This window comes from Pterocles gutturalis, unplaced genomic scaffold, assembly GCF_000699245.1.
Source record: "Pterocles gutturalis isolate BGI_N339 unplaced genomic scaffold, ASM69924v1 scaffold2826, whole genome shotgun sequence".
In the NCBI taxonomy this organism is placed as follows: domain Eukaryota; kingdom Metazoa; phylum Chordata; class Aves; order Pterocliformes; family Pteroclidae; genus Pterocles; species Pterocles gutturalis.
The window spans coordinates 9-12,834 of NW_010102706.1; the positions used below are offsets into that span (position 1 = coordinate 9).

At 41.5% G+C, this 12,826-nt stretch overlaps 1 protein-coding gene across 1 annotated transcript; it reads left to right on the plus strand.

Annotated features, from left to right (window-relative positions):
- Positions 1-331: 331 nt before the first annotated feature.
- On the plus strand, positions 332-9,309 carry ATPAF1 (ATP synthase mitochondrial F1 complex assembly factor 1; the record flags this gene model as incomplete). Its single annotated transcript, XM_010086371.1, has 8 exons — positions 332-440; positions 1,012-1,062; positions 1,789-1,851; positions 3,244-3,294; positions 5,073-5,120; positions 7,123-7,218; positions 7,766-7,873; positions 8,805-9,309. Coding segments are annotated over 8 exons (721 nt in total), but the record flags the coding sequence as incomplete, so codon positions are not given.
- Positions 9,310-12,826: the final 3,517 nt, after the last annotated feature.

Here is a 12,826-nt window from a genome sequence, read left to right on the forward strand (position 1 = left end):
GGAGGGATGGGGCTGAGGAGAAGGAAGGAGGCGGGGGGAGGTTCGGGGCAGAGGGGGTGCTGCGGGAGCTGTTTATTTTTTTGGGCAGGAGGGAAATCATTTTTAGTTTTGTGCCCTTACTAGAAAATTACTTAATTCAGGCCAAACGCTGCCTTGAAATTGACTTAAATTGTTGCCACCAAGTCTGTGAAACAGTCAGTTTGGTAAGAGATTGCTTTACTACCAAGAAGTTAAAATGTGAAGCTAAGAACATGAATCAGTCCCACAGTAAACACTTTAAAAGGTCAAATGATATCACCCCGTACTGTTAATAGTTGGTTTTCTGATTCAGATCCAGTCCAGATGTATTTGAATCCCGTATGGAAAAAAGAAATGAAGTGAAACAGCAGCCCCTGGGATATTCTAAGCAAGGAGAGTTTGTCAGATGCATGGAGGAAAAGGCAAGGCCAATTTTCTTTGTAATCGCATATATTAAAGCTATAATGACACTTATATAGGATCAGCGTAATGCTGCAAACATATGGTGTTCCTGTTAGTAAGGAGCCCCAGAATTTCACTCTCTGGTGGCTAAAAAGATTGTTCTGTATTAGTTAGGTATTTTTTAGACTGTAAATTCTGTGCTTGAGGCTTTATTTAAGTGTTTATATAGTTACAGATCAGTTTGGCCAGATGGAGTGATGTGATCTTGCTTTTTTCATTTTTTTAGGGAACACAAGAAAAGTGTTGAATAATATTAGATCCAAAATGCATACTAGTTTTTAACTAGCTTTTAACTAATCCTTTCTGGCCTTGGAATTCCTAACTCCCATTAAGCTACTCATGTTCTTATTTACTTCTCCTAATAAATAATTTATTTTATTCAAAATGCACTGCAGCGATCTTCAACTATCTTAAACTTGAGCTCCTACTCGGGAGATTTTTGTCAGCAAGCACGTTATGTGTGCAAGGGAACGCAAATAAGTGGTATTAAAGCATCAGCTATAAAAACTAAAGAAGAATGTTTTCTTCTAGGCAGAAGGCTTGGGCACAAAGACATCAAAGGGAGGATTCACAAAGGATAAGGTAAGGGAAATGAACCTGAGTGTTACGAGGGGACACACAGGCAGATCAGGGGTGTGGATTAATTTGTACAGTCACCATCAGTGCTTCAGCCAGGAGCTTCTTAACATAAAACTAATGTTCCTTATGCTGTGCTCAAGTGTAAGATTTTAATTTACTGTTGGGTTCATGTTCAATCTTAAAACTCCTGGTGCTCTGGGTTTTTATTATCCTGTCCTTTGACACCCTGGAAGTTTCTGCTAGTTAGGGGATCTGTACTGAATGCTCTCAGTAATAAATGGAAAGGGATAAGCTGCGTTTACAGTGCGTAAATATATTTCCAAAGATCAGCCAGTAGGGGGACAAGAGAATGGTTTTATTCTCTTTCACATTCCTGTATTTTGGCAAACTTTCTGTGTGAATCTGCCAACAGAGCATGTGTCTGAGACAGTTGAAGGCAAAAGGCTTCAGCTCCTCTGGCAGCTTCAGTAGAGATCTGCACAACTGGAGCAAAGTGTGTTCTGACCAAATCTCTTCTATTCTGCCTCAGCATCCGAATCCACTCCTCAGTGTGTTACCGCTTATGATTTACTAGTTTCTTTGGCAATTAAGAGGACTAAGTCACACTGTAAATTGAATTAAGTTCCTCTAGCTTGATTTTGTTCTCTGTAATTGTATCCATTCATTGTCAATTCTCACTTGAATCAGAGAACTGTCATGGTGCCAAATTCCTTATGCTTTCTCTTGCAGACTCTTGATTCGATTCTTAATGTTGAGATGGTGAAAGATAAATCAGCGGAGGAGATAAAACAGGTGATGGATTTGAATGGAATAAAGTTTGCACCACATCTGTGCTTAATAGTAATCTACATGTGAGGATGGAAATTTTACGCAGACTGAAAGATAAAACATGGCTATGAATGTATATTTGTAACAAGCATATTCACAAGCATATCAATAGTAGAAGATTTCTCCATGCAGGTAAGTCCACATAGAATGTACCAACTTGATAAATAATACATCTGGAATTGACCACTCAAAACCTGTCTCTACTGTAATTCTTATTGTAGCCATTTAATGTGTAGCAGCTACAGTGGTGTTAGCAAGCTCCTGTCAGGTTTCAAGCCAGGTAAGGGAAAACCCCAGCAGCAGCTCATGTGGATTATGCTACATCTGTTTTGCAGGAATAAAAACAAAGCTTTTGCCTTGTTCTACCTTTGCTAGCGTTATCTGTCATTCAGGAGTCTCTGTACCTGTACTAAAGCTGGTTAGGGGGAGAAGGCGGTGGGTGCATTAGTTTGTTTGAAGAACAGTGTGAATCAAGTTATTCTCCCTACTATATGCTTGGCTTTGCACTGTATTCCCTCTTACCTAGTTACGAGTCACATCTGTTCTGCATTTCTGATGTAGCTTGAGTTGGCTCTGGTGGTTTTTTTTCCTAATCAGACTGTATGCCAAGAAACTTCATGTAGGCATGGTCATTTAAGCGGAGTAGCACGTATGAAGGAGCCTTCCGACATGACGTGAGAGCAGAAACCTAGCTGCTTTCCTGATAACCACTCTACAGTGTTCTCAGGCTATGTGCTTTGCAGGGGATGGTGTGCCACCAGTTCTAGAAGGGAGTGGATTTGATAACTCATGAGTTTCCTTCAAGTTTTTTCATTGTTTAAACATTTCACTGATAATTCTCATTAGTTACGTAGGACTGGGGAAGAGTAACTGAAAGAGGCCTGGACTCTGGGCTTTTAGCTTGTCCATTTATTAAGGACTTTGAGCTTTTATGTAGATATTGCCATCCTGCTGCAATGAAGAAAAGGATCGTGAACGCAGAGAAACATGATGCAAAGACTTGTCTTCTTTTCAAAATGTTTTGTTTGTTCTTTATTTGAAAACCAAACAACTCTGAAAATCATTAGCATGATTATTGTGAAAAGTGTAAGATGCATTTCTGATGGCTAGTAAATCTAGAGCTCTCTCTGAGCCCACTGCTTATTTCTGTTACCTAGTTGAAATCTGGCATTTGATACAAGAACTCTGCAACGTTAGTATATTGCATTAGCAGGAAAGTCAGTCAGCCTTAATTGAAAAATGACTCCTCAAAGTGCTTGCAAAGGTTAGTTGACAAATGGAATTCTTTTTAAACTATTTAATATTACTGCTAGATGCTTGATTTTAACTGTAGCTTGTCTCCTTTGTTTTCTACAGATTTGGAATCAGTATTTTGCTGCAAAAGATACGGTTTATGCTGTTATTCCTGTAAGTACTTCCCCTGTAGATATGCACTGGCAAGGCCAGTGTGCAAAGCTTTCCTTTCTAAGTGTGATTCTGTTGCTTCTAGTGGCAATCATTGAAGGAAAATGAGGTTTCAAGAACAGACTTTCTTTACAGATTGAGTGATGTTATTGCCCTAAATAAAGACTTTTGTTTCCGAAAACGTGTATCCCTTTTTGTCTCACATGAGTCTCAGTAAAGCTTGTCCTTTTTTTTTCTGCACACCTGGCTTGAATTCCCAGGCATTTTTTTATTAGGAGTATGTATGCCTCTTCGCAGGGCCCTAGTATCTATTAAGGTAGCATTTCTATTTTCACATCATTTTTTCTCAGAGTCGCTCATTTCTTTCCCCTATTCTCTGCAGCACAGACTGCTAACTCAAGTTTAATCTGGCAGTGTTGGAGCACTTGGCTAATAACTTGCACATGGCTAATCACTTATGACTTTCATACACTTAGAATTATTGGCAGCACTGTCTTTCATTGAGAGTGCATGGTGCTTCCTGTGATAAGATCATATTTCTTACCTCCGTTCACTTTGCCAGATGTTAATTGTTGTTAATCTGCACGATGCTGAAGAAGTTGTTTTCACTTTTGTGATTTCTTTTTATTCTTTGCTTCAGAGTTTCTGTGTGATTGTGATCTCTTAAATCTGTCTTTTCACAGCTGGGCACGAACACACAGTTCCTTGAGTTCTTGAAACCTCATTTAGATCTGGGGTCTGATTTGCAATTGTAGTTGGCCCTTTGAGCGGCAAGTCGGTGGGAGGCTGTATTCTGTATGCTCTGAAAATGGCAACGTGGGATTTGAAGTCAAGCAGCTTCATGTTTCAGTTTCCCCAACATGTGGATTTTGTGAAAATATTTTGAATTGTACATTTACTGTAGCAGAGGGCCAAAGCCAGGGACTCCAGTTAAGATGGTGTGGGTCTTTCATTAGTGGGGCTGGCACTGTTCTTTGGGGCACTGTTTCAGAGGAGCTTTGGAAGCTTTTAAGCCTTTAATGCAAACCAGATCCTAGGCACATTAGAAAGCAGTTCATGGTGTCATCGGGGGAAGAAGCTATGTCTTTTTCAAGAAACTTTTTGTTGGCTGGAAGAAAGGCCTTGCATAATTCTCAAGTGCTCAAAAGCACACACAGAGGAATTTGGTGTTGATGAATGGCATATGTTTTATTTCCTGAAACACCTTAGAGCAGGTATTAATGTGTGGTGCAGGGAAGAGAAGAGCAGGCAAAAGATTGGGAGGAACACAGAGGACGTGTGAATGAGATTGCCAGGTTTCATCAGGGATGACCAAATATGTTTGTGGTTTTTATATAAACTGAAGCAATAAGTATGTTGTTTGAGTAAATATCTAGGCTGCATTTTAATACTGAAGAACAGATGACTGTGATGTAAAATCTACGATTTGGGGCCAGGGATATGTCATCTTGCTCAGCTGTTGACACCACATGATGCAGTGGAGCTATTACTGAAAAGGGACCTAATGTAAGCCTAAAGCATGGGCCCCCCACCTCCAAGGAATGAAGCTTTGGATACAAGGAGTTTGGTGCAGCATCTTAGAGACGGCATTGTTAAAATGAGGTGCCAGTGACATTTAGGTAACTAAGAACTAAATGCAGTTTTCTGTGCACTTATTGTTAGCTGTGCCTGCAGTGAGACCTGTAGATGGAAGCTGTACCCTGTAAAGGTTAATGAGATGATTCTGAATAACTGACCACATTTGTGTTATGAAAACTGAATTTCCTTCTCCTTCCCCAAAGGCAGAGAAGTTTGACTTACTATGGAGGAGAGCCCAGAAATGTCCATCGGTATGTATGGCAGAGACTCGCAATGTATGGATGTATAGTTGTAATGCACTTTTCCTCTCTAAAGCCTAATCAACTAAGCCACTTTCAACCCTTCTGTCTTCACATTTATTGTATCGGCTTGATTAGTAAAATCCAGGTGTTCAAATATTTGTTTTAGTGTTCAGATAAAAGCAAAGGCTGTTTGTATGTGTTAAACAGTTTGATCTGGATATCAGATATCCAAATAGAAGAGATACAGGGTTCAGAAATGAGAGCACAGCATCTGCCAGGGAATGGATTTAGCTACACACTTCTGGTTTCCATTCACTGACGTCTTGTGGTTAAATATGTTCCGTGCAGCGCTGTGATGAGCCAAGCCTCGTAGGCCAGCTTCATTGATGCTTCTGTGTATTTTCCCATATTGCTTAAAGCATCCTTGCTTTAACCTGGAGGAACTGCTGTTAGCTTGGCCATAGCTACAAGTCAGTTCTCTTGTCTTAGGGGTGGTGTGAGTTGCTCCTCTTTATGTTTGTTTACTGGCAGTGAAAATAGGCAGGAGTATCTGAAAGCGAAAAAGACAAGAAATCAATATGTTGGGGTTCTGTCTGCAGAACGAGCTGAACCTTGGCATGTCTTAGCCTGCTTTTTCTCATCATAAATGTGCGTAGCCATGCTTGCTTCACCATACTGGTGATGGGGGATAGGTAAATGTTGGTAAGCTTAATGTGAGCTATTTGCATGGAAACTATACCGGGCAGGCACTGTGCTGTGTCGGTAATGTGTCACTGTCTCCAAGGGAGTGTGAGTTGTCAAAAAAGACTATGTGGCACACACTGCAGAATTTAGTAGTGTAAGTTCTGTTGCAGAGCATTGTAATTCAACAGCTGCGATGGGAAGGAAGGGGGGAGTTGGGTGTAGTTGAAACCTTTATTACAGATACAGAGTGAATACTCTGGGTTGTGCCTTAGGTGTATGCCAGCATGGCAAAGCATAAAATACTGAGAAGGCATAATATGGTTATTTCAGAAATGAGTGGATTCCCAAGAATGTGTTTGTCATATAGGTTGGTAGATATCTGGTAAGCTTCAATTAGAAGATTCCTATGTGAATGAGCACGCTGTTGCTTTGAACAAGTTAAGCTGCAAAAGAGCAGAACAGCTAAGAAGATACAGGACGTCTTTCTGCAGTTTTGTACCACATGCTGCTGGATGAATATTATTTTCTGTTGAAAATAATGTGTTTTTACAGTAATTTGTGCACTGAAGCATGGACTTCGTGCAAATTTCACTGTCCTGAGACAGAAATGAAATGCTTCACTCTGTTATGAAAACAAAGTAGCTAGACTTCGCTGTGTTGAGAGGCGTGCTTTCCTAGATCTGAATGGGAGACTTTACTGGGTTGATGGATTGGTCCTGTATGTTTCATTTGCCAAGAGCAAGATCAAATATATCTGGCTTCCCAAGCTACTCGGCACTTGGAAAGTTATTTTTAGCTTTAAGTGTATTTTTGCACAGTGCACTAGCATTTAGTCAGGTATCCTGCTTCTTTTTCTCCTCCCATGTTGTCCTTTCTCTTGGAGTGGGAAAATGAGCAAGTCCCTAGCCGATGGGGCTGAGTGCACTAACTCTCTAAAGAGAAAATGCTTGCTGCCTGTTCTGGAACAATTGGTGAAATTATAGGATTAAAAAAATCTGATTGCTTCTTATCTTATATTTGACCATTTCTGCTGTTAATTTTCTAGAAGTAAACCAAAAGGTCAGGTCTGAATGTTCTCCACTGCCCTTTCCTTTGCCTGTCACTCAATATGTGCCAAGATATTTACTTATGAAATAATACTGATGAGGTAATGCTGGTGTATTGTCTGTTTTAAAATCTGGTTTCTGCTGTCCTCTTGGTGGGGCAAATAAACCCTTTTATCTGTTGTAGTTCTCTCACCAAAGAGTTTATGCTGGAGGCCAGTATGACACAGGCATAATTTTGTCCTATGAAATGCAGAATTATTTTTTTTCTCACTTCTCTGCAGTTTCTGTATGCTTTGCCAAGAAAAGAAGGCTATGAGTTCTTTGTGGGGCAGTGGTCAGGAACAGAATTACACTTCACATCGCTAATAAACATTCAGGTGAGTGGTTAAAATAAAAGTCCAAAAGTGGCTTGGAATGCAGAAATATATCAGACTATTACAATATATAATTTTGATAAATAATTTAATGAATGGGTTGTCTATCTTCACCTGAAAGTAACTGTTGGGAAAAGCTGCCATTAATTATAGGTACTTGGTAAATTTATGGGTATTAAGAGTCTAATTGAAAGGGCATGGAGGTAGAAGTCAGTCTGAAAATAGAAGCAAGCACCAAACTTTTTAGAACTGTGTAAGCTACTTAAAATACCGGTAGATGCTACGAGATGAAATGTCTTTATGGAAATTGCGGCTTCTTTTAAATGCAAAATGGTCTTTAGTCAAGAAAACACTCAACCTAACTCTGCAAATCCCTTGTTTTCTGCAAATACCGGGAATAATGAACTTTTAATTAGAACTGACCCTTAAGCCCTGAAAAATGACTGCCTCCATAGCAGTTAATACTCAGAAGTTTTTAAATCAAGCCTCCAAATCTGCAACAGAGCTGAAGTTCTTTATGGGATACTTATGGGATATTTATCTCCTTCAGACTCAAGGTGAAACTGCTCCTAGCCAGTTGGTCTTGTACCATTATCCTGAGCTGCAGAAGGAAAAAGGGATAGTATTAATGACAGCAGAAATGGACTCAAAGTTCTTGGTAAGAAAAATCTGTTCATTGGTTTTCTTCATCTTATGCTGCAACTCCTCATGTAGTTTTGAATTAAAACCAAATTAAGGGTCTTTAAAAGACCCTATCCTAAAAAGTGCTCTTACTAGATTTCTTTAACCTCATCTACTTAATACTAGACAAAGCTAGAAGGAAATCATCAGTCTTCGTCTGTCTGGTGATTTCAGCTCATTTGTTCCCCCCCCCATGCCTTACTCTGGGTATTATGGTTTAGTGTTTTTAAAAAAAATAGAAAGGCTTCTGGCTTTCTTACTAATGGAAGCAAATTTAAATGAAAGCTGTTGCTACCTGCCAACAAGTTAAAACAGTGAAGCTTAATCAGGAGACCTCCAGAGCTTTGTGTTAGGTTTCTGTGTGCCTTTGCTCTTTTCCCTATGCGTGGGTGTGCTGTTATTGCATATCTGTAATAGCACAGCACTAGGACTAATGGCACCAGTGATTATACTGGTGGAACATGATAACTAAAGCATCCCACCTCTAACTGACCTACTTATACCAGTTCTCAAACGATGTGCAGAGGAGTCATTGGTAATGTGTTTTCCCTGTTGTGTCTCAGAGTAAACAATCAATTTTTGCAAATAGGTCAACCGTAAGAAGGGAAAGATGAGACTTTGGTGCATCTCCAGTGCCTAAGAGTGGGCAGGGATCATGAAAGACATCTTTGACCTCTGAGGTGTATGCTCAGCAGGGGAGTAGTTTAAAGGCATGGTGCTGAATAATGTAAGTAGGTCAGGAACAAGAGGGAAGTGGTTTATCAAGAGATTTGGAAAACTAAGGAGACTAGGAATTAAGTCATTTGATGAGCAGGACTGCAGCCTTTCAGCTGCTGAAGAGCCTTTTTCAACTGGATACTCAAATACAACGAAACGATGGTGGACACATTCTTTGTTTTGACTTGCAGGTGGTCCATGAAGCACAGTGCTTGGCGAATCAGGTGCAGCTTTTCTATGCGACAGATCGTTCCGAGACCTTCGAATTAGTGGAGACCTTCAACCACAGATCTAATGAATTTAAATACATGTCAGTTATAGCAGAGCTGGAGCAAAGTGGACTTGGAAGAGAACTGAGACCTGGTCAGGTTTCTGACAAGTCATAGAGCCTGACCTGTGGGTGAAGCAAGCCAGGAACAGGCAGAGGGTTTCCCAGACGGGATGGTCCTGTCTCTCTTGTTTTACAGATTTGGTTTGGCTGCAGAAAGGATTTGGAGACATCCTACGACTGTGATAGACAAGCCTGTCTGGCACTGATGCAAGATGAGGACTTGGGCCATTTGAACGACAATAACTAATTACCAAAATGGAGCCTGTATGTCAGTGTAACTTCATCAGAACGAGCCATTTTCCCATCCTGAAACTTACTGCTGTGTGCTGTATTTTTGAAATCTGAAATAAAGTGACAGAAGGGGAGCTATGTAATGGGCTATACTAACATCAGGAGACAGATAACAATCAATGTTTCTTCTCAGTAAATGCATTTTAAAGGCCCTCCGCCATTATAATTGCATGGTCCAGTGCTTTTTAATCTGTGTGGAATTTATCCAGGCTTGTCCATCAAGAGAAGAGAATAGGACCAATGCTCTGAAACAGACTCCTCTTTGTTACTTTGTGTGTGAGGTTCCTTACACAGATGTGTACTGTGGCCTGTGTTTTTCTCAGGATTAAGAAATAGAGTGACTAGGTTTGTTCTGGGAACTTTGTGCTTCTTAACTGATACATTAATTTTATCCTATTACTGTGATTCTGTCTTAGAAATGGGTTTTTTTGAGGAGTAGGATATTATAAACATGGTTTTATTTTGGTATATTTTTGAATAGTGTAGAGGAATTATACATGCTTTACAGAATTAATTTTTCTTAGACTGACAGCTAGTCGGGTAACTCTGCAAATGGTACTTGGAAGGACAAAAATAGCTCTTGTACACATTTCAGGAAAGTCACTCTCTCCAATAAAAGCAAGATGGAATTGCATAGTATCAGGGGCAGAGCCACCAACTGACTTCTCAATTGCTAAGTGACGGTGTATGAAAAAATGCATTGTTGTGAATATGCACAGCAGCTTTAACACAGCAGCATTGGTAAGAATCTGGCTTTTAAGGACTACAGCTGGTTTCATTTTTTAAACCTGCCTTCAACAAAAGAATCCCAAAGCATTCGTGCTTTGAGCTTCTCTTCATTCCCAGCAGCGGCAGCCAGTGTGTGTGGACAAGGGCGTGCTGCACCAGTGCTAAGTGATGTGCAGCCTGTGCATGGATTGTCAGTGTACCACCGCTGCACAGGTAGGCGAGTGAACAGAGCACAGCCAGGAGTTTCTCGGGAGCGATGCTGAAATATTTCCCATATCCCCATCAAATCCCTTGCACTAACTTGCTCTTCGCACTAGTTATCCATTATGTCCAGACCACGTTGCGTCTTCCCATCTGCCTGCTGAAGCTGGAAAGCATTCCCTCCTTTGCCAAAGAAATGGAGGCAAGAAGGGTGAGCAACTTGTCTGTCAGAGGACGACCAATTTTTTGGGCAGGGCTGGTAACAGATTTTCTGTGCTACCCTTAACTGTGACCTGATACGGAGGTTTGATTAGTTATAAAGGGCTCTTAAACAATCTGTTTGCTAGTGTAATTGTAGGACCCTGTTGCTGTTACACTCACTGTCACTCCATACTTTATCAGCCTATTTTTTGAACATGGACATTGTTCAGCTAAGCACTAAAGGTAGATAGTGAGGTTTTATTTTTGGGGTCTATATTAGCAGCAACTCATACACATTGGGTGTGAATGCCTGTCCATTCAGGGAATTATAAGATGTTTCTAGAAGAGGCACATCTTCTCCTGGGGCTCTGCTGCAAGAAGATGGTCTTGCTCCCTGGTAACATCTTTTAGTTTCTGATTGTGTTGGTGTATGAGTGTGTGCATAGCAGCCTGTGTAGCAGGGGAATAGTCAGAGGAGGTGTGGATAAGGCTGTTATAATCTGAACAGCAAATCACCTTTATTAAAGAGCCTTTCTACTTCTATTTAACAGCATTTGTGCTCCATTTATCATTTTTCCCTTAGCTGAAATAAGGGCAGTTTTGATTCATTATTCACTTCCTGCTTTGAAGAAGTCAGAGTTGCTGAAGAGTCATCTTTAATATAGCTAAAATAAAACACCTCTGGAAGAGCAATAGGCAACAGGAGTGAAATTCAAGGCTTCCACATCTATACCTGAACTTCTTTCGTAGCTTAAAAGGCTAAGTCTCTAGTAAAGGTTGTAGCAGTCATTACCTCTAATTTTGAGTGGTTTTTTTCAACCCATCATGTGATTAATCACAAGCTAAGAAATTCTCCAAGCGTTTAAGACAGACAGAGATGGCAAAATCAAGAAAAGCAAACATTTCTTGCATTGCATGCATTGGAATGGTTTGTTAGTGAGACTCAAACTGAAAAGACCAAGTTGATCATACCACCTGCAGCCACTCTGCAAGAGACTGCATTTTCCTGCCCTGGCAGAGGTGGAATGGACTGATGGAGGGAGCAAGGGCTTTTTTCTGTGGGTGTATTGATGTGCCTTGAAGTGTGTGTCATAACATGTTAACCCTCGTGTCGGGGTGAGACCACTTGGCCCAGAAATGACTGACTTGGTGTCAGTGATGTGGTGCTGACTGCATCTTCCCTGGCAGCAGAGGAGCAGAGAGCTGGCTAGATGTGTATATGCGTGTGTGCAATGGGAGGGAGATACTGGAGGGCGCACAAAGCTGGATGTTGCACACCATCATGGGAGGTATTCCCACATCTGCTGCTGAGAACGGGGTTTGCTGCAGTCGTGAAAAATGTTACCGCTGTATTTTCTCCAGGAAGCCAGTCCTGCACCGCTGAAATGCTGTTGTGAGTGGGGAGGCTTTGGACTGCTGTCTCCTACTGTATTCCTGTGTGATTTTCTGTTTTCCTACAGATCATAACAGCAAATGGCCGGGTAGTCTGAGATGCTGGGCTGTCAAAGTAGAGCGTCTTGGTCATGGACAACAAAGCTGTTTCAGTATTTGGTGGCCTGGCTGTAGGATGGAGGTTTGACACAGTGTGAATAAGCTCCCTAATTTGTAAATGGAAAAGGGGAAACAGTCCTTTTGGAAATCTATATGCTACTGGGTGTGCTCATGCTATGGTTAGGACTTGAGCAGCACAGTCAGATCTGTGCTGACTGCTGCTGCAGTGGAGATGAGGCTGAAACTGGGACAAAACCCCATCATAACAAGGTCCAAGAGAAACTCTAGGCCCCACTAAATGGTTGCTGTAAGGGGGAGTAACTCAGCTGAAGAATTGGCCCCACAAACCATCTTTGCTGCAGAAATACGCCCACGGTCTTTTGTGGCTGTGAGGCTTCACCAGTGCCTGGTGTATACTTGTGCATCAATTGCACCGCTGGCTGCCTGGAGCAGCCTCAGCATGTTTCTAAGACATTCTTAGGATCTGCGTCGAGCCTAAGAGCTGGTGAAAATAATATTATTCTTGGTGTGGGGAAAATGTGAGACTTATGTGCTACACAGCCACTAGAGGGAAGGTTTGTCTGTTCTGAGCTAGCAGCGCACAGCTTGTGTGAGCCTGTCTGCTCAGCTTTGTGAGCTCCGCTGAGTTTTGTGCTAGAAAACATCTGCCCAAGCAGCTCCTATATGGTTAATATTGCGGTGGGCTGCACCGAGACCAATGGTTCCCCTATCCCAGTGTCCTAGATGACCTGCCTTGGGAAGGGTGAACACCCTGCAAGAGTTCTCCAGGTTGGTTTGCTGATTTCCAGCTATTTGTGGGCGAGGGTCTTCCTGAGCTGGATGAATTGCTGTTTCTTTAGTAGCTCTCAAGTGGGGCACATTCATGGAGGAGAAGCCTGAGTCTCCCCATGGCCCCATGTAGGCTCCAGCTCCTGCGGCACCCTGCAGCAAGGACTCCCCGGCTGAGCC